The sequence below is a fragment of the Hevea brasiliensis genome, chromosome 5, assembly GCF_030052815.1.
Source record: "Hevea brasiliensis isolate MT/VB/25A 57/8 chromosome 5, ASM3005281v1, whole genome shotgun sequence".
In the NCBI taxonomy this organism is placed as follows: Eukaryota; Viridiplantae; Streptophyta; class Magnoliopsida; order Malpighiales; family Euphorbiaceae; genus Hevea; species Hevea brasiliensis.
Window position 1 is genome coordinate 99,657,375 of NC_079497.1, and position 22,724 is coordinate 99,680,098.

The 22,724-nt window shown below is 33.1% G+C and overlaps 1 protein-coding gene across 2 annotated transcripts; it reads right to left on the reverse strand.

The window, feature by feature from the left end:
• Positions 1–15,072: 15,072 nt before the first annotated feature.
• On the reverse strand, positions 15,073–20,714 carry LOC110656026 (DNA-directed RNA polymerase V subunit 5A). Of its 2 annotated transcripts, XM_021812554.2 has the most exons (4): positions 20,321–20,708; positions 18,248–18,424; positions 16,197–16,310; positions 15,073–15,405 (listed from the first exon to the last, which is right to left on the reverse strand). In XM_021812554.2, exons 1-4 carry the CDS (start codon positions 20,615–20,617, stop codon positions 15,280–15,282), a joined length of 714 nt encoding a protein of 237 aa, XP_021668246.2. In that variant the 5' UTR covers positions 20,618–20,708; the 3' UTR covers positions 15,073–15,279. The 2 variants fall into 2 exon arrangements, with proteins under 2 accessions (XP_021668246.2, XP_021668255.2); XM_021812563.2 differs by lacking the exon at positions 16,197–16,310 and having other exon boundaries at positions 20,321–20,714.
• Positions 20,715–22,724: the final 2,010 nt, after the last annotated feature.

Genomic DNA, 22,724 nt, shown 5'->3' on the forward strand with positions numbered 1-22,724 from the left:
TGGTTCAACTTTGGTCAATTGTTTGATCAAGTTAAGTTCATAATTTGGTCTCACTTTCTTCATATGAAATGTTGTACTATGTCTTAGGTTTCCATCGGTTCAAGAATCGCCTAAATCCGAGTTTTCTAGAGAGAGTTATAGCTATCCAAACATTGCTGCTCAACTAAAAATCTGCAGAATTTCAGTACAGAAATTTTAACTTTGCTCAATGATTTGAATGAGTTAATGGCATAATTTGGGTTGGTATTCTTCATGAAAGTTTTAGGTCTATATCATATCTAATTTCTGGTAAAATTTCAGGTCAATTTGACCTACCTAGCTCAAGTTATGACCAAATGAACAGTTACTGTTCATTTGGTCAGTTTAGTGCAGTGGCAGCCTGCTATCAACTCACTTTGGTCAATTGTTTCACCAAGTTTTGGTCAGTTTTTGGCAATGGTTCCTTAATGAAAATTGTGCTCTTTTATGTCTATTTTCATCTCCAATTGGTTGCATATCAATTGGAATTGTAAAATTTGAGTTTTGGTCCTTCAAAGTGGGTTTGGTCATGCTGCCAGCAGCATGACCATTGACCTACGAATTTGGTTTAATTTCCTACCATTCCCACACAATTCATTTGGTCATAATTGACCACTATTTCACTTCACAATAGGTCAAACATGCCATTTATGTATTTCTCCAAAATTTGCCTCAAACCCTAGGCCTCCAAACCCTAATTCATCTAATTATTGTAATTAATCACACTTAATTGTTTTAATGCTAATCATTCAACACCAATAAGCTCACATACACCTTTAAATTCACCAAGTTCATGCATACACATCCTCAAACCCTAGTTGACTAAAATTTAGGTTTGGTCCTTCAACAATTTATTTCATTGTATTTTTCCACAATTTCTAGTGTAATTCAACTACTTAATTATGAATTTAAACATAATATTAAAAACTAACCACTAACCTCTTTTGTTGAATTTCTCCCTTTTCAAATCTTCTTTCTTTCCTCCTCTTTTTGTTGTCAAGATGCTTGTCAAAGTCCAAGAACAAGACTTACTTAAAGGAGTTAGGGAGTTTATAAAATAAAATCAAGCTTTTGAAAGCTTGAAATGGGTGTTAATGGTGGAAAGGGAAATGAGAGAAATGAGGGAGAAAGAGTGACGGGAATGAAGTAATCAAAAAAAATTTTTTTTTTCTTTTCTTTTATCTATTTTGCTTATGGAAGACCCTTAAATCCAAATTAATTAATTCAATTTATTAATTCTTTTATGACATCACCTTTGACTTTTCTAACTTCTTTCCTTTTCTTTTTTTTTTCTATTTATTTTTCTATTAGTTCTTTAATTCTATTGTCGATTCCGAAATTTTCTTTTCTCCGATTTTATTTGACAGTTATGTCAGGAGTCAGCTCTCGGGGTCAATTGACCAAATTGCCCCTCGCCGGTTCATCCCGGTTTGCAAATAATCCAATATTTCTTCCGGCTCCCTGACCTAATTATTTGACTGACTTAACAGTTCTTTTTCGTGATTTTCTCTTTTCCACTGTGTTCATAAGGGTCCTAAGGACAGCAACGTCACTTTTTACGGTTCGAAATTTGAGTTTAAAATGACTTCGCAGTCGTTCCCGAGGAGGTCACTCATCGCTGTGACTCTCGGCTCGTTTAACCTCTTATGTTATGTTTTTCTTATTTATAGTTAACTAATTAAACATTACTAATTATTTGTGTTTATGGCTTCTCAAATTGTCTTAAGTGTGGCCCTAATCCCATTAATTGTTCGGACCGACACCGGTCACCGGAACAGTGAAATATACCAGGCTATACCAATAGGGGTGTTACATATACAATGTTCTCGATGTCTGCTCTATAAGCTGCAGATTATAGTACCAACATGAGAATATTGTGTAGAGCTGCGTGCACCCCCGTGGTGCTCCATAATGAGGGTGTTTGCGGATGGCCTCTGTTTTGGTACAATTATGCCAGAACAGAGTTTTATATCAGCAAAGGAGTTGGGAACTCCTAGTTAGGGATCTAGAGCTAGAATATCGAAGGTCACAGTTGGGTGGTAACTAGAGTTAATGACTCAGTTACCCTAGCATGAGCTAGAGTTGCATTAAGAGTTGCCATCAGACCAGAGGTTTCAGACTAGTTGCAAAGTAAAGGTCACACCTATAGAGTGAGACCATCTAGTCTTCAGTATGGAATTTTGGATGGTTTTTGCAAAATGACAGACATTTTGCTTAGAGCTTAGGGAGAATAGAATACCTTATGTGCATTAGCATGGTGTAAAGTACAACCCTACTATCTAGGGAAGGTCAAAACTATGAATTGATGATTCACAGAGCTATGATATGATAGGAGAGTCATTAATTTGACATGGTTTGGGCAAGGTGGTAAATGTAGTACCTTTGTTACAGTAAGTTAAGGTATAGTCTTATCTTTTCAGAAGGGATCGAAGGTTATCACTAATAATGGTGACCAACAAAATAGTGCCCCATATGGGACTGTAGAGTGTGGAAGAGAGTAGTTGGCTCGAGTATTCTGGAGAGGATACAAGTTACATTATAGGAATCATATATAATCAGATCACGATGGATGTAAATCCTTTGAATTGGATGATGGGTTTGGGTGCCCGGAATCTTAAGTTTTGGCTAATTGAGTAAACATGGAAAAATAATAATAATAATAATAATAATAATAATAATAATAATAATAATAATAATAATAATAATAATAATAATAATAATAATAATAATAACAAATAAGTAAAATTACTGCAGAATCAGTTCTCGAGGTAGTAAGGGTATTATGTAAGCTAAAGGATAAGAATAGAAATCATACGATAAAGGTATGACTGCAATTTCCTGAGTTCCTTTCTAACTTCATATTGTTCAAAACAATAGTATAATCTAATTATAATGGTGTTAAGAGAAATAAATTAGCGAAGATAAATTATAGAAGGCCAATGGAAAGAGAAAGTACAGAATGAAGGTTTGGACAATTGGTGCCAGATGCAATATAATCTAAATGCCAGTGGAAGTACTAGCTAGAGTGGTCAAAGGACCAAATCTGAGTAGCACAGATATGTGATAACATGGTAGAGACTCTGAAAGATATAGTTAGCAGATACAGCTGTCATGTTAGGAAGAAGAATAGAACTAGGGATAGAATAGTCAAGTTCTATTTTGGGTAAGACAAAGGAAATAAATGGAAGGACAACCTGAAGAGCGCATAATAAAAGGAACAAAGTTAAGATATAGGGTAGGCTAAGTGTTATTCTTGGCAAGGAGAATGATAAGGATGGAAAACCCAAAATGGGACCACATTAGTGAGAATAGTGATGGAGGTATGGAATACAATAATAATGAGTAAATGCTAGAAGGTGTACGATGGTATTGCGGACTACCTAATTAGGTAGAGAAAGAGAAGTTAGTAAGCAGTAAGTTGAATAAAAGTCAGTCTAAGGGATCAAATAGGTATGATGAGAGGAAAAGAATGATAGATAATGACACATAGGCTTTAGGTTAGACTTTTTAGATAGTGAGAAAGTAGTTAGGGGTTCGTTATGAATGTCAGGCAAATATTTTTAGTGTGATCAACAGAATCACTTTGCAGTGAAGCAATAATGACAGAACAACAGTAGGGGTAGAACAAAAAATGACAAGTATGGGTGGTTATAAAATCACTAAAAAGTTCAAGGACCAAATTAATGACCATAGATAAGGGTGGAATTAGTGCTAGAAGAATCTATTAGTGAGAGAAATCTTTCAGGATTCAACAAAAGTTAAGGGCACAAAATAAACGATGATAGATATGAATCATGGGTCAAGTATAAGTAAAGTTAATAAATTATAAAATATTATGTCAGGAAGGACAACGATACGGTAAAGGGTTCATGCAGATGATACCTTATAGGTATAGCACAATTGTGTTAGGAGATGATAAAATTTGAAGAGAAAGACCAAGAAACATAGGTTAAATGTTATTATATGGACAATCGGGCGTAGTTGAATATAAGAGAGTTATATAAGGAACAAAGACTGAATCAAGGAGACCTAGTTATTTGAGAGTTTGGTAGGCACCAATTCATATACAATTTCCTAATATGAGAATGACAGTAAGTGCATACCTAGTGTTAAGTATGAAAGGACGATCAGAGTAATGACAGGAGTTAAATTGGGTTAGCTACTAAGGCTTGCAATTGTTTTAAACTATGAGTTGGAGGAAATACTAATTGTGGATGAGTTTCAATAGATGAAATTGTTGCTAATGGGAAAAGTTGAGGCTGAAGTTTGGAAAGCTATAGGCAGTATATGTGATTTTATTAAGGAGAATGAACACGTGAAGTATCTTGTTTGGAATTAAGGCATGGCACACATTTTTCACAGCCGTGTTAGTTCAGATGGAACTTATAGTTTCTGGGGCTCCTATCCATCCAGGATGAGCAATTTCCTACTAAGACTGGTAGGGAATTATAATGTTCTGATAGGTAAGTTGGAAAAAAGGGGATACAAAAAGAATTTTCTATGGTTACTTACAAGTGTTACATAAGGTGAAGAGTGTGCTGGTAAGAGGAAATCATAAGGTTAGAATTTTCAAAGTAATAAAACTAGTAATTAAGATTAGACTAAGAAATAAAAAATGAAAGTTTAAGTCGATGATGGGATGGACATCCTTGAAAAAAAAAATGTGTAAGGGTGAAATAGGACTAAGATTAAGGAATAAGTACAGCAGGTTAAGAAAATATATATATATATATATATATATCAACAATAGCTGAAATAAGAAAAGGAAGTGGATAAGATCCAAAGGACAGGAAGAAAGCTCGATAAAGCTAGTTATAATGATGAGGAGAAGAAGGAATAGGTATGCTAGGAGCACACTAAGAGATATTTAAAACAAGTTATTATGAGATGATAGATTAAAGGAGCAGTGGAGCCTCGATCTAAGTGCCAATATATCAGAGGTGGGTCACACAATAAGAAGCTTTAGGAGAAAGTCAGGATATTCCCATTTCAAAGGAGTGGGAAATGATAAAGTCGCATGGATTGAGTTGTCAGGGAATATAAACACTTTTGCTATATAAGAGAAGAGACCCAGTTTGCTTTCCAATGTTGATAAATGGTACACTTAGCCCTTGGAGAGAACTCTACCTAACTAGTTACATAAGATGGACAGAGGTTGGTCTAAGTACCTTAGTAATAACACAAAAAAGATTAAAAATTTGAAGTATCATGGGAGTGAGAAGATTTATAGGTATTGACCACTGAGGTGATAAGAAGAGTAAAGATCTCGAACAAGATGCATAGGTGCTAACCATTGAGGTCAAAGGACAACTAAAGATTTAGAATAAGATACCTGTGATAGGTGCTACAGGAAACATCTTATAGAACATAATAGGGTAAGGAACATAAGTTATGTTTTGGGGAAACAGAGATTATTGAAACAAAGGAATGAGGACTGAAGTCACCAAGAGACACGTTAGGGCGTAATAAAAGTGAGATAAGCGCCAAAGTTGATTGAAGTTATGAGACATCAAGTCAAGAGCAATGAGGTATAGCGAATATTTGAAATGTCAGAAAAATGATCAATGAATAGTTACAAGATAAAAGCCTTCTAGAAAAAGATGATGACAAATAGGACACTATAGTAGAATCAGAGAGCAGTGTAATGTCATATATAATATACGAGGAGTTTGAGGAGTAAATGTTTTACCAATCTCTGCATAGCTGGAGGAGTAATGATTGTACTTGTTCTAATAATCTTCTTTTCCTTATTTCTTTGGTTATTCGAAAATTCGAGAACGAATTTTTCTTAAGGGGGGAAGAATGTATCAAAAAAAAAAAAGGAAAAGGGGATGGGACTTGGCGTGTGACAGTGGATTTTCACTGTCACTGCCGGTTTAAAAAATAAATAAATAAATAAAAACAAAATCGGGAGGAGGACCCCCCCCCCCCCAATTTCTCTCCTCTCCTCTCCTCTCCTCCCCTCTTTTCTTCTTCTTTTCTTCTCCGATGACCGGCCGGCAACCTCCCAAGCGGCTCCCCAGCTGGCCGGCGACCTCCCAAGCGGTGGCAGCAGCCCGAAATCCCACTAACAATGGAGAGAGAGAGAGAGAGAGAGAGAGAGAGAGAGAGAAACAGAAAAAAAAAGGGGTCTCAAACTTTGAATGCTCGTATCCGGCGATCCCGACGTCCTATTGGAGTGATTCTAGTGGCTATGGACTCCTAAGAGCGAGCCCTTTCAGATGAGATCAGCCTTGCCAGATTTGGTGGCCGTTTCCAGTGCCAGCGAGGAGAGAGAAAATCAACTTTTCTTTGACTTTTCAACGAGATTTCCGACGATCCGATCGTTGGATTGATGATCCGAGACCACCTATGGACTAAGGGAGAGGAGAGGAACATGTTAGTATGATCAGATCAGGCAAATGTCACTGGCGACAAGCGGCCAGCCACCGTGCGCGGTGGTTTCAGCGGTGGCTCTGGTGGGCTTTGGAGATGACTCAACTTCTAAAGGTTTTCTCACAAATTTTTGGAATTTTTGAGACAGATAAACTTCGGGTAAGATTATTTTCATTATTTCTCTGTCTGTGGAGCATAAATACAGTGTTTTTTAAACAGGAAAAATTGGAGAAAAATTCTAAGAAAAATATATGATGAAAGTAAAATTATTTAGAGATACTTTATGGTGTTTATTGAATTTTTGAGTGATTGTAGAATATTTTTGAAAAATATAGATGTATTTTAGTTAGATTTTTAGCATATTGGCATATAAGATTATTTGAATTTATGATATTTAAATTTTATATGATTGGTTGAAGCTTGAGGATGGAGGTTTAAATATATGAATATTGAATTGGATTGAATTAAGAATATGTTAATTGTTGAAAACTTATGGAATTGAGTAATATTCTTGAATAAAATATTCATGGGTGATTAAAAAATTACAATTCATTTTGCAATAGTCTTATAATATTATTAAAGACCGCAGGGTAAAATTTTAGAATTTTTAGAGCTTGTTTGAGTGGATTTTTACAAAATGTCAATTATAGGGACTAAAACGTAATTTTTAAGATTTTGAGTATTGCTTGGTTTGGAGGGCCTAGGAGGGGCCATATAATGATGATGAGATATGAGTTGAATTTAGAAGTGTTATTTGAGTCTTTTTGCAGGTTGGGTAGGTCTCAGGTATAGGGAAAACTCTGCCAGATTTCCGGCATTAATTAGGTTGTCTGTTGCCTCTTTAGAGTTTTATCTTAACTTAGTACTAATAAATTTATAATTTAATTATTAGGTGATCGAGATCAGCCATTTTTTTGCATCCAGCAGCCACAATAGTCATCGGTGTACTGTGAGTAAAATATTAATTATAATTGTAATTTCGATATTATTATATGTTCAAGCATGCCCATGCATCACTTATATGTATATATTTATGTAGTTAAACTTTAGGCACGTTTTATGTTGCATTCACAACTGTTAAAGTGCCATGTATGTTATTGTGATAATTTGAAGCAGTGAGCGTGCGTTGGCGTGCGTGTGATGTGGTGTTGGCTATGGATAGGACGGGTAGACACGGTTTGAGATCTTCGCTGTGACCCGGTCCTTCGGGGTAGACACGGCTTGAGTTCTTCGCTGGGACCCCGATTTGGTTATTAAGTGGAAGTCCGAGCTGAGTTCTTCGCTGGCACAGGTTGGATTAAGAGAGCTGTATAAGGGATCAACTCCCATATATGTATTGTTTGACATTATCGGGTGTGTGAGTGCTCCAAATTACCTTTTTGCTGTTATGATGTGAAAATATTGCCTATGTTGCATTTCACTCTACAAGGTGCATTAGCTTTAGATATTTATAGAGATTATTGTTAAAAATGATATTTTACTCTCTGAGTTGAACGCTCACTCCTGTTCACCACATTTTTTCCAGCTACAGGAGGAGACATTTTTCAGAATAACTTGTCCCTTTTCTCGTAGGTTATGAAAAGATTACTTAATTGTATTGTTATTCTCCAAATTCGTAATTTAGGACTCCGCATGTAGTAGTAGTAGCATTAATCCTGTCAGGGATTGCATGAATTTAAGTTTTTGTATTAACAAATGAAAAATTTTTATGAGTTTTAAATAGTTTGTATATGGTGTAACAGGGTTAAGCTGGGCTCCCCTAATTTTAGTTTTTGATAATTATTGGGCTAAGTTGACCTGAAATAAAATTACAAAAGTTTAATTTAAATTATTTTATATGCATATTGGGCCTAAATTGTGGGCCTAGTCATGGGTTGAGGAATAGTTAGGCTTACTACAGGTCTCGGGGGCTTTAGGCTGGCCCAAATCCTAGTGCCAGTCCGACCCATAGGTTGAGTCGTGACACATAACAAGCTTAACTTTTCCATCATTTACTATGTTATGATATATATAATGTATTTATAAACACCACATATACCTAGATCACTGTCACATCATATTTGAGAATATATCTCATAAAGAATAGGTTTATCAAAGACTTAGCTTCCATGGGATCATTATCATTTCATTCTCATTTTCATATCATAGGTAACATTAAGGACAATCGTTTTCATAATTTTCATTTATACTAGAGTCGTGGCAAAATCCTATCTTAAATTCATCATAATTATAACATAACTCTTATAGGGTGGGTTTGAAAATGAATTGACCAAATGCTCATCCTTAAACGGTGCATGGATTTCAAGTGTTAGATTGTTTTTTTTCTTTTTTAACATTTTCGTGCATTTTTAAAATAATCTCATTCTACTTTCAGTTGTTAGTTGATTAATTTGTTAGTTGACCAACTCTGTTTTATATTGATCAAAATACATTGCTTTTTCCATTTTGAAACCCTAATGGTGATGACTTACAAATTCGCAATCATTCATCTCGATCTCCGCGAGGTGATAGTTCTGGACATGGTGTCAACAGTCCTCGCAGTAGGAAATTTTTGCCATCTTCATGGGCTCAAGTTGTGCGGTGAACCACAATCAATTCCCATTTTTTTCATCCCTTGTATATGCTATAACTAAGTCCATATTCATCGCCCATGTGAACAGTGCTTCCTTTTTTAAATTAATTTTCTAAATTATTTATTTTTACACAATATATGAAAATAATATCTACATTCATTGTTCACAAGAATAGTGCTTTTTTATTTTTTTTCACTTTTTTTTTTAATTATTTTGTTGGATTACTTACTCTTTTTCCACAACAATGCTAACTCATCCAGTACTTCATTCCCTCCATGACTCTGATTTTTCCTTTAAAAAACTTCTTTTTGTTTTTTGCAAAATCTTTTTAATTTCAATTATAATTTTTAACCATTTAATTATGACTTATATTACCATTGAATTTTTAAATTTATTTTTTTATATTTATTTAATTATTAGATTTATGCCAATAATTATTATTTATTATATATATATATATATATATATATATATATATATATATATATATATATATGCACACACATACGCAATCTGCCCACATACGCTCACACACACACACACACATACACTCACTAAAACAATACCCAATATCATGGTTCACAAGAAAAGTGATTTTGACAATAATTATTTTCTCTTTTTCACTCTTCCTTTTATCATAAAAAGACAATAATAACCTTATTTCTAATCATTACAAAATGTAGAGAAAAACAAAAAAGAGGTAAAATTATTTGTAAATCCATAGTGACAAGCGAGCAATTTCCCTTGTATATATTAAAACTCTACCCTAAGTCACTGTTCACAAGACTATTCACAGGAATAGTGAATTGGGATAGAGTTTAACCATACATAGACACACACACATAATAAAAGTGAATCCTTTGGCAGTATTCCTATGAATAGTGTCAAATTTTTTTTTTTTAGCTTTTTTTAATTTCTTTTCATAATTTGTTAATTGTTTACTCATGTTCAAAAGAGTGCTAGTCCACCCAATACCCCCTCCACAACTCCACCATGCCCCCTATAGAGAGACAAGGACTGAAATTGTAATGAACCCTTTTTAGAAAAATGATGAAGTTAAGGTAGCGTCTCCTTCAAAATGAAGCTCCCCTTTTGTTTGAACATTCAGGGATGAATAATCTAAAGGGGAGGGGGAGATTGTAATATCACACACGTAGGATAATCGAAGAGGAGATGTTTTGTGAAGTCTCAAGGAGAAGAAAGCCTAGAAGAAGTGTAGTGTTTGGAGAGAGAAATAGTAAGAAAATGGAGTTAAAGTGTAAAAGGCCTATCTAGGCAAGTTCAGTGGCCGAAGTTGGCCTAAATAGAATATATAAACCAAAGGGTTTAAGTATCCCATAAGCTCTCTCCCTTATTTTCTCCATTTCTCTCCCTTTTCTTCCCTCTTCCTCTGTCTCTCCTAACCCATAGCCTAAAAACTCACTACCCTAACCTCTCTACGAAAGAGAATCACCCAAACCTCTCAAAAAAGGTAAAGAGTGCCCCTTTCTTTCCTCTTTCAAATGGATTGAAGAATGAGTGGGAAAAACTCCACCAAATGGAAACTTTAGTAAGAGGTAAGCTCCTTTTCCTTCTTCTTAGTATGTTTAAAAGGATTGGGCTTAGTGTTATGTGTATCAGTTGGTTTAGATATGGGTTAAAGTTATTTTAGGGTTTAATGTAAAGATTTGAGTTAAAATAAGTAGATTTAAGATAATAAAAAAATATTATTAGTTGTTTTAAGTTTAAAATGATACAAAGATTCTAGAATGAGAACCTTAGAATTGATTATTGGGATTTGGATGTTTGAAACCCTAAATTTGCATTATGGATGAATTATGGGTAAAACTAGTCTCGAAAATTGAACAACCATCAAAGTTTAGTAGCCAATTTATGTGAATAGTCATGTCAACAGTGCATGGTCAATATTCAGCTGCCAAAGTTCAAGACTTCGGCTACTGAATATGTCCTAATTGAGAATAACAAATCTAATTAAATTTGCTTAAGTCCTAAACTGAGAACTCTTTAATCCCTTCCCTTGTAGACCTAAAGATGAGGCATAAATGACTTAGAGACAAGGGATCTAAAGGCCACTTAGCAGTAGGTAAAGTGGAAGAGTCCAGCAACCCTAGGTGAGTAGAACCTATTTAAAATGTTCTTATTTGAATTATTAAATTGTTTTATCACATCCCATGCACATAATGCGTCATAGTAGTTATGCGATATATTCTAATTATAATTGTATGATTTATTAAATATGTTAATATTGCATTATTAATTGTGTTGTTTTGTGATGACCCACTGATTCCTAATGGGAAAGTAAATGTAAATGAAAAGGAAAAGGAAAATAAATGCATGCAAATGAGCTCATTTATGTAAAGCAAAGGAAAAGGATATCGGGTAAGGCAATTCTATGTCTCTAACATCCGGATACTAGAGATTACAGGATCCACCTCAGGTAAGTCATGACTTTTGTGTTCCTGGCATCCATTATGTATTATGTTAAGAGGAAATCCTGAGAAGTTTCTTTAATGGGCTAGCATATTGGACATATGTTTATGATTATGTGATGGCTGGGGAACCACTAGTAACATGAATTACCATGATGTGGCATGTTTGTGCTATGAATGTTGCATTACATACTTATGTATATAAATGTTTTAAATGTATATTTATTTTCCCTTAAGTAAGCTTTTACTCATTGAACCTCAAAACTCATCCCCTTTCTCTATCTTCCTCTTTCAGGGATAAGTGTTGAAGATACTGTCAGGATATTTAGGATATGAGTTCTAGATGCTACTGCCTCATTGCCTTATAAAAGGTATATGTAAATATTTAAGGAACTCTTGATGACAAGTGAATGTGAAAAGGTTTACTATGCTTGAAACTAAATATTTTATAATGTAAAAAAATTGTTTCATATGATAAATATATGGAAATGAGCCCACAAATGTTTTAAGAAAGTAATGTTTAGGATTATTAGGAGTTGTGTTAGCTTCTTGCTACAAGTTCCCTTAGTGTCGATAATGGCCTCGGATTAGGCTATTACAAAGTGGTATCAAAGCACTAGTTTTATGAACTCAAACCTAGATGCTAGAAATGTAAAGTGAAAAGAAAGAAAATGAAAGTGAAAGTGAAAGTAAGGCCCACTTATGTGAAAGAAAATGGTTTTTGAAAAAGCAAGCACAATAAACTTTGTATACATGTCAGTTAGAATTATGACTCAAAATCCTAGTGGGATTTGGAGAGAGACATTTTCCTACATAGAGTAGAACTCTTATTTTAGTGTTATTCATAAATTGAGTGGGACTCCTAATTAGATTAGGATTAAGAAAATTAACACTATAAATAAGAGAATAGTAGAAAAGATTATTTGGCTTTTACCTTATGGAGTGAGGCTGTTACTCGTTGCAAAGAGGGGCTTTCCCAATTGCTGAGAATTTGGCTTTGCCCATGGATGAGGGACTCCTACTCATTGCAGTCCCATGGAGTTTGGCCTAAGGTGGAGAAAAGGCATAGAATTCAAGAGGAAGGATTTCTTGTTCATTGATAAAAGGGCTCTTACCCATATAGTTGAAGACACCATTTATGGTGTAGTAGTTAAAGTGGTAAATATATTGAGTTATGTCTAAAGAAGATGAAAAGGACTAACTAATATATTTACTATGAGAAGTTATGTAGTGTGGATTCCCTTGTGTGTAATTGGGTTAATGGGTAGTATAGTTCGACCTTATAATTGATATGATTTATTATTATTAATAGTAGAAGATGGCATGCCTGTGGATGTAGCCTTTTATTAAAAGGGTGAACCACATAAATATTGGTATTTTGTGTGTTTGCTTTATTTCTTTATAGTTTACACATTTCCGTTACAACTATGTCTAAGATTATAGGTGTTGATTGTATATTTGATATCTTGGTCCCTTCTTATAAAAGTAAGGTGCAACTGGATGATAAGAATATGTCTTAAAACATGATAAAGTAGGTCAAGTCATTTGCTTTGGGTGTGGGATCAGGACTAAGTGACTCTAGAGGTCATGAACTCTACTAAAATAGGTAAGTCATTTGGTTTTGGATATGAGACCAAGACTAAATGACCATAGAAGGGGATCTCTTTTTTATGTTGGGAGCTGAACTTGGGTTCAAAAAATGAGAATGAAAAGAAAAGAAAAGACATATCTAGTATCTGCATAAGGGTTTTGAGAGATAATATTGGTTGCCAAAAGTAAGTTTGGCTACAACTAAAATGAAATAACAGGATTGTAAAGAGAAAAGAGGTTCAGGTAGCTAAAGTGCCAAAGAGACAGATGTTAAAAGTGACCTCCAATCTTGTATGTGTGTAAAACCAAGTTCAAACTCAACATCAAAAGGAAAAGGAACTGCATAGAAACAAGAAGTTTAAGGCCTAAATGGCATTAAAGCATAACATAGTATGACATAGTATTTGCTCAATGAGAAACGCAAGTATGTGAAGCAAAGATAAGCCTTCATGGTTACCTTAGATAAGTCTATAATTACCAAAAAGGGCAGAATAATTGAAGAGTGCCCTATTAGGGCATGTGTCTCACTTAGAATATTGAGAGAGTTTAGAGGTAATAGATCATGGTCTATTAGGAAGTATTGTAGTCATCTATTCAATATTCTTGGTGTCAGTATTGTAAGCTGCAGAGTTTAGAGGTAAGAGATCAAAGGTGAAGCCAGAAAATTATTTTTGAGAGGGCCAATATTATATATAAAATTGATTCAATATGTTATTTATTTACACTTGGTCCTTATATATTTCTTTTTCCCTATATATTTTGACAGGTCAATATTATATATTCAAAATTAACATAATAGAGTGTAATTAAGTTAGATTTTTTTTTTTACAATACTTTAAAAAAATATTTAAATATATAATGAGAGATAAATAATTTTAATATTTTACATTACTTATATCTTAATAAAATAACAAAATTATTTTTTGAGAGGCTAACAGCTAAAATAAAATATTTTTTACTATATATATATATATATATATATATATATATATATATATATATATATTGGAAAATTTTAATAGGGTTCGGGGGCAGGGGCCAATGCTCCCCATAGAAATGTTGTATGGAGCTGCATGCATTCCAATAGGATCCAAATAAAGTGTTATTTGGTTTGCTCCCATCATAACCTAAGGATGCTTTAGCGACGGAGTCCGAAGCTCCGAAGCTCCTATCAAGTGATTTTGACCCTCTTAATAAAAGGATGAAAAACGCCAGATGGCAGTGCAGTATATCGTATACTTAACCTAGCTTTGTCTAGTTAAAGCCATATCACTCGCATGGCAAGTGTCAGGTTTAAATTCTCACTCCCTCAATTTCTTATTAAGAAAAAAAAAATCCTATTTTTTATATTTTTTTATTCAATTAATATATATTTTTCTATATTTAATATAATTAAATAATATGTACCATAATAAATTTATTTACCACAATTTACTTATTAAATATATCTAAAAAAAAGCTTCGTTGTTAGGAAGGCAATTTTTTTCCTTTGCGTTATTGCGTAACCCAGCAATAAAAGTAATCTTTGATTCTTTTTCTCATGGAAAATCTATTAATTTAATTTTTATTGATCTTTTATTTTTTTTTTATTAATTTTAACCGACAATCTAATTATGTTTTACATATAAATAAATTTTTTTATATTTTTAAACTTTTCAATTAAGTAACTATATATAGCCAGTTTATAAATTCCTCCTTATATGAATATTAGAACTATTTATTCCTCATTGTATATTTAATAAATTTTTATAATAAAAAAAAAACTACATTTCCACCACCATACTGCTAAAACCACAATCAATTCAATTAGTAAAATTTATATAATCACTATTTGCATTTTAATTTAATTAAAAACCCATATTTATAGCTATAACTTCTACTATACCCTAAATTAAAATATAAATATTGATTATAAAAGGGGTAAATTAATCTATATGGTCTTTATTATTTAAATTAATTATGGTCTTAGCAAGCATAATTGTAAAAATAGGAATTGCCAAAAAAAAAAACCAACTTAATTATATTATGTCATTTTTTTTAATATATAAAATTAATCCCTTTAAACAATATATAAACAATGAGCATAATTAACCAAATTTCAAATTAATTTTATATATAACATTAGCCCCTTAAAAAACCAAAAATTTCTAACTCTGCCCTTCATTGTGAGGTACAAGATTGGGACTAGGAATCCTCAAGCCAGTTCAAGCAGAGTCCAAAACGACATGAAATAAGAATACAATCAATTCTACAACATGAAAAGGATGATACAAAAAGATTACGAAGGCAATTCATTACCAGACACACCGGGAAGTAACATGCGACTCAGTAATGTCGCCGGTGTGTGTAACTTTCACCACCTGTCCCTTCTCAAGCCCGTAATACTTCACGATTGCATCTTTCTTTAATAGTCGAGGAAGCTATCAAAATGACAATATTAACATTTGACTAATAACATGAACACTCATATACACATACTAAAATGCAAGTAAAAATTAAAAATTATATAAAGCACAAAGTGTCGACCGTGTTGTATGCTAACGATTGAATTTTGTTTGTCATTAATTATACATCCAATTTGTGCTCCATTACTTGACACCAGAACTTGTGCCACTATCAATATTGATTAGGCAATTTGGGAGGTACTTTTTCAGTGCAACTAAATTGTTTCACTGTCGCTTATCAGGTAGCTATAGCTAATTATCATATTTATGCATGACCGCAACGACAAGATCCTACAAAGTTTTTGAAGAGGGCTTCTTAGGTTCTTCCACTTTCATTCTGTTTGTTTTCTTTTTCTTTTTTCCTGCTTATTGATGGAAAGGGAAAGAACAATGAAAGCAAAGATAACAACTTAATTCTAGATAGATGATAGACACTTTCAGTACGAGCAATCTATAATAAAATAGCTGGGTAACTTTAATTTATTATCTTCATGGTAAGCAATCAAGCTAAAAAAGAAAAACCTTATACTCTTAAAATAAATATTGGATGAATATTTTTGATATCAACATAAAATGAGAGCATGCTGGCATGAGAACAGAAGAAGTGAGGGAGAGTGATAAATGTATCCATCAATTCATTCAATTTAATAAATGGATGCTAATGTCCATAGAGAACAATTTGAACCATAACAAGGATTCAAGGAAGCAAACACGAATTATTTTCCAAGAAACTACTATTATAGCTTTCCTTGAGTTTAAAAGCTAACCTGCTTTTCTTCAATACTGTATTTTTTTAAGAGCTTTTGCTTTTCCCGCTCACTCATAACCTCATGCTTTGGTTTTAATACATGCTTTGTGATATTAACAAGCAAGTCAGTAATCTGAGAACAAACCAAATCATTAGGAGATATTAGAAGCATGAATTGTAAACCTTCTTAATCTATATTCAGGAAAAAAAGTTGCATACTGGAAAAAGGTTTGTATATAGAGCTAATAGTTCAATGCATTTCTGAAATTTGATAACTTTCAGGAGTTCAATCAATCTGGATATTTCATGGTGCCACAGTTCTCAAAGCAGTTTATTTCAACTCATAAATTCTTATAAGAGTCCAAATTATGCCCAGAACACAACATCTGCATTGTCAGCCAAGTAATTAATCACAACTTAACACTTTTCACTACTTAAAATCAAAGAGATAACGTAACACTTTAAAGCCAGAATAATCATTTAAATTTTATGCTTAATTGATTACAACCTGGTAGAACAGCCAAAGTTTTAAAGCTGTTTCAACCTTGATAAGCTATATAATTTGATCCTTTCTCTCACATTAGTATTCTCACTTAATGATCCATGTTGTCACAAACTTGATGAGCAAAATGCTCAAGTGACTTAAATGTTAAAATCCTTAGAAGTGACAACCAACTCACAACTAAAACTGGAAATGTCTGTGACACCATTGATTACATAAATTGTCCTAGCTTTCCTTTTAAAACCTTACTGGTTGTCATCATTCACTTTGTAACAGATCTGCCTTTTCAACTTTGATAGAACTCCATCCTAAGCCAATCCACTGAATCCAGCTTTTCAAATTGACACGCTAGCATAGCATTCCGTTAAGCTCATCAAGCATGATCGCAGTATAAAATATGCATGTCCCCAATCTAAAAGTTGGAGGTGTAAGAACAAGCTCAAATTAACAAAATGAAGAATATCTACAGTGCAGGACTTAAGCCTGTCACAGCCATGGCATATACTGCCATGGGCTTGCAGAAATCCAGACCACTAAATCAAGCTGCCAATTATAAAAATAGTATTCATTCATGCTTATCAATTAAATCACATCTAAACATCCTTACATTGCATATTGAATTCATAAGGAACCAAAAAAGTAATCAGCATTTATGACTCTGAAACAAACCAATCAAAGATATTCAACATCCACTCTAAACTACATTAGCATTTTTCCTTATAAAATCAAGCACAAAGCAAACAAAATGACAAAATGTGTTCCCAAAAAAATACATTAGAAATAAAGGTCATTTTCAGGTATAACAATAGAATTCTTAGGCTTGTGAACAAGATGTTACAGATTCTAGCCTTGTAGTAACCACTCCAAGCAAAATTGTCAAAGAGTAAGCCTTCATATGTTCCACAGAACATATTCTTATGGGAACAGTTTTCTAAATTTTCCAGTGTTTAGCTCTATGGTACATAGGAAAATAGTTAATGGAAAAATGCTTTCCGAGTGATATGGAAAACTATTTCTCATTTTCAAATTGGGAAGTAAGCTTTTGGACTTTCAAAAACTTATAAAAAGAGAAGGAATCTTTAAGGGAATCAAATAGACGCATACCGATTATTTGATTAATCACCACCTAACACTGCCGGCTGTCACAAGTTAACATTGACCATCAAAATTTACCCCCTTTTAATGTACTTTCACTCTTATTCAACTAAAGATAAAAATAGAAATAAAAACTACGGAGTTAAATAGGCTAAAACATTTTCACTTCTTACAATGCACTCCAAATGTCACAAACTAATATATGGTTGGTTTTCAGTATCATAATGAAGCAGTAGAAAATAATTTATCTTTTCAGAAAATGTTTTCCACATACAAGTTATTTTCTAAGAAATAAACAGAGCTAAGACTCAGAGTTATCCACAGGACAACCCCCACCCCATGTCTTTGCTAGGAACACGACTAAGTACTCGCCTTTTTCTTTTTTCTCGCCCTCTTTCTTTGTGTTTTTTTTTTTTTTCTCAATAACATGTAGATGTTGAAAATATCCAAAATGTAATCAAAGCATAACATACCTGGAACATCTCAACCTTAAAAGTAAAAAGATCCACAGCTTTCAGAGCTTGGTTTGTTATATGGTTTTGCAAGATTAAGATCAGACCAGTTAAACTGCCTCTATTAACAATCTGAGCAGCAATGACACGGACTGAACTAACTTTAACCACACCTGTCCCACAGAAAATAACCAGCATCTGCAGTTCAAATTAATTTTCATCAAAATGATAAGGCATAAATTATGAGATAAAGTATTTCACCTCACAAATATAAACATAACCTTCAAGCAGATGAACCGCTTAGAATTCTAATACAATAATAAATATTACTCATGCATTATTGATGTTTGTAAATTGCATGGAGTTTTATTTAGACCATTACAGCATAAACATTTCATACATGCATTGGACACAATTAGTCATAATTGTGTGCCTGATACACAGTTCATTCCCTAAATTTTAAGTTTACTTGTATGTAAATAATAAAAAGTAAGCCATCCCAATTGCAATAGTGAAAATTAATTAGATTCATATAACATAGTACGCCATCACTGAAGAACAAATTCAATTTTTAACTAGTTTTTAAAAGATCATCCTTCAAAGAAAATTCAAGAAAATCCCCAAAATGACATCATTTTCCAAAAAAATAGAAAGGTCAATAGCATGAAGCAAATGTTTTTGTTAGAACAATAACCAAACTAATGGTAAACATAAAGAGAAGGGCAAAACATAATGTGATTATAAAGGATTATCATTAAGGGAGCACTGGGTAGTAAATCTCTTGGGACTTTTAATAAAGCTCCTTTAAAGACATGGTTGTGGAGGTCTATAATATAAAAAGAAACAGTTTGGAAGGTTATTTGTGCAAAATATAGGTTCAAGCATAACAGTTGCCTACTGAAGTAGCAAGAGTAGCTTATGGGTTGAGGGTATGGAAATTTCCATTTAAGGATGGAATTGCTGCTTTTTTCTAGCATATTTTGGTGTTGCAAAGGAGGAATCATCCTTTCTTACAATGATATTTGGTATGACACTTCCTCTTTAAACAATTCGCTAGCTGAACTTAGCTTTTTGGCTAGTTAAAAAGGTGCTTTAGTGAGTTCTTGCATGCAATTTTCCTCAGGGAGGTAGTTGGCATGTGTCTTTTATGAGGAATGCTGTTGTTTGGGACAGATTTTATGTGCTCTTAGGCAAGATGAATGACACGAATGTTGAAGATAAGGCTAGACAGGGGACCAAAAAAGGGTTATTTTTCAGTGAAAATCCTTATGTGGAGCCATTTGATGGACGGCAAGAGGAAGGAAACCATAGGCGGTGGGGGGAAAGGAGAACTGTCCATAGTCATGAGTGTAGTCCCAATTTCGTTCTAACTGAGCTAGCTTGTGGCTAACTTTCCTTGGAAGACAAGAAGGGAGACAAGTGCACCTTCAAAAATTGCTATTTTAATTTAGAGGCTTGCAAGGGTTTATGTTGTTGTACAAGAAAGAGAAAAACACATTTTCTAATATCTCTTATTAACTTTTCTTGTTTTGGGATAATTTTGAGGGAACAAAACAGGTTCTTTGAGAGATATTTGGTAAGACTGTAAACATTGGTATGTAGACAGATTTTTTTATTCCACTTCACATAAATAATTCCGTTCAAGTTGCACACAAATAAATAAATAAATAAAATAAAATAAAGAAAGAAAAAAGAGAGAGAGACTCAAATCCCTTAGCAATCTATAACAATCACATGGCAAGAATGACATCAAGCATTACAAAACTAATATTGAAAATGGCAGAAAACATGCAATTCCAAGAGAAGCTCCCACATGCATTTAAGAATTCACGATGCCCAGTTACACCCACAATCAAAACTCAAGAAAATAAGTATGTTTCCTTGAATATAAACCGAGTGGTTTCAGTTTCACCAACTTCTAACATAAGATAGTGATAATTTACTAGTCATGAACAATTAAAAGCAACCGCATGCAGTGGTAGTAGAATGACTAGGCTCAGGTGAATGTGCCAAAGTCAAGAACCCTAATATTCTCAGCAACCAAACAAGAACTTAAATACTCAAAAACAAAGGCAAACCCAGGAACCGCCATACCCTTTTAGAGGGATCCGACTTGTAAGCAGCGGAAAATTTGAGGCGATTGATATCTGGGTTCTGGCCATGAATGGCTCGAAATTCTTGCAGAGACTGGTCAATTTCAGAGCTGGGAACAGAATAGCCTCTGTCTGTCAACATCTCAAACACAGTTCTCCGTGAGAGGTAGTATCTGTGACTCTCAGGGCTACCTTCATCGACGAAGCTGCTCAAGCACCTCCCTAACGACCCAATGTCAAAACACCCAGCTTCCTCAGCTCCATCCCCATTCCCTTCCGCAACCCCATTTGCTTCCATCTATCCAAGACTACTGCTACAGTCTCTGGTTCCCTTCGTTTGAACTTTGAAGTTTGAACTATGGGCTTTTATGTTTTTTGCATTGTATTTGTCTTGGTCCCATGGGAGTGGAGACCACTTCAATTTCGTTTGTTGCTTCTATTTTGCAGCCCATTTGATATTTGGGACTTGGGAGGTTCCCAAATAATTTGTTTTTTATAATTTATTTTGATTGAAAATTTAAGTGTGAGATTTTAATTGATATTATTAAATTTTTTTTAATATTGATAAAAAATTTATATTTATATCTTTAATCATAATAAAATAATCAAAATTTAGAAAATATTCCATCACAAAAATATGTAAGAAATATATTAAAATGGAAATTTATCAAATCAGCATATTCTTAAGGTTGTAAAATCCTTGTTACGGAGTCTTGAATTCATGACTCTTGTGTTCTTCTAATATCTCATCAACTTGCATCACACCACTTTGTAGATACAGCCCTAGTTAAAGAGTTCATGAAATTTTCAATATTCTTGAGTTTTAACACTGTTGTGTTCTCATGATATCTCATCAAATTATTGGCTTTTTCACCCTGACCACCTTCAGATTATGCAGTTTCTAATTCAATTGCTATTGTATTCTAGTCTTTAAATTTCCTTATATCTTTTTCATTTCACTTGCTTCATGTTTTAATAAGTCTTGTATAGTAACTTCATTTGCCACCGTCGCCATCATCGTCAACGTCATTTTGTGCGCCTCCTCTGCTCTTCACCTGTGCGAGTCACAGACGTCATCAACTACGCTTGTGTGAAAGAAGTCGACAGCGTATTTTATCATATTGAGAGTTAAATCACTGTAAATTGCTTTTCTCTTCCTAAGTTAATTTGGAAATGTTACGTAAGTTCCATTTGAAATAAAAGTTTTAAATATAAATGCTTTCGAAAAAATGTATTATTTTATATATCATTAAAATAAATAATTTGAAAAAAAAAATTATTATATATTTTCGATAGCCAAAACATTTTAAATTAATATTTTAATTTATATATTTAAAAAGTTTTTTTTAATAGCAACTTTAACAATCATGACCACTCTTGTCAAATAGTTAATGTCTCAATCATGATTTTTAAACCTGGTCAGGTCTCTCTGCCACTGAAGTTGAAGGAGGCTGTATTCGTAGAATTTGAAGAGTTGGCTAGCCGCTTGTCGTTGTCCTGATTAAAAGAGCTTGAGATGTTTGGAGGCTCTGCTCGTCCTTGGCTTCTTTTCCTAAACGCTAATGGTTTCTCTAAGCCCCATGGCCTTGCTGCTCTTCATCGTTTTCCTTGTTTGACTAACCTAGTGGTGTTGGTTGGTTGAATGGGACTCTTCTTTCGTTGGGTTTCTTTCAGCCGGATGACTCTAAGGGGCACAATGTGGTGCTGTTTTGCAGGTTCTCTGTTTAGCATATATTAAATTTATATTACACTATATATTATTCAATCAATATTAAATAAATATTATCCAATTAGCAATTTTTTATAAATTAATATTAATATACTAATATTCAATTAAATATTAATATATTAAATTAATATAAACTTAATAAATATATTTTTTTATAAATTAATTTAGGATATTAGTTTATATATCATAAATATATCATTTTAATACTTAATCAATTAGTCTAATTTCCCTTTTAAAATCATGGAAGCAACATATACATACATATGGGACAATTTATAATTAAGTCTGGCATAGAGCAAAATACACAAATAGAGAGAAAAAAAAAAATAGAAAATGCCTGGCCTTATCCTTTAACCTTAAGGTATTTCCTTCTTTTAAAAATCACCCTCCTTTTATACTTGCAATTCAGAAGAGGAACTCACTTCACATTAATTGAAATAACATAGCTTTTTTTTTATGTAATTGATTTCGATGGCGATTTGAATTCATGTGTGTATAATCTTAGAAACGATTTCAATACTATTGAAATAAAATTAATTAATGAGGTAAAATAATTAATTTAAAGATAGTTAAACCAAAAAAGTTAAACGTTTACATCAATTTATATTTATATTTATAACTTTTAATTTTATATAAAATACATAAATATTTAAGATTTATCATGATTGTATCTAAA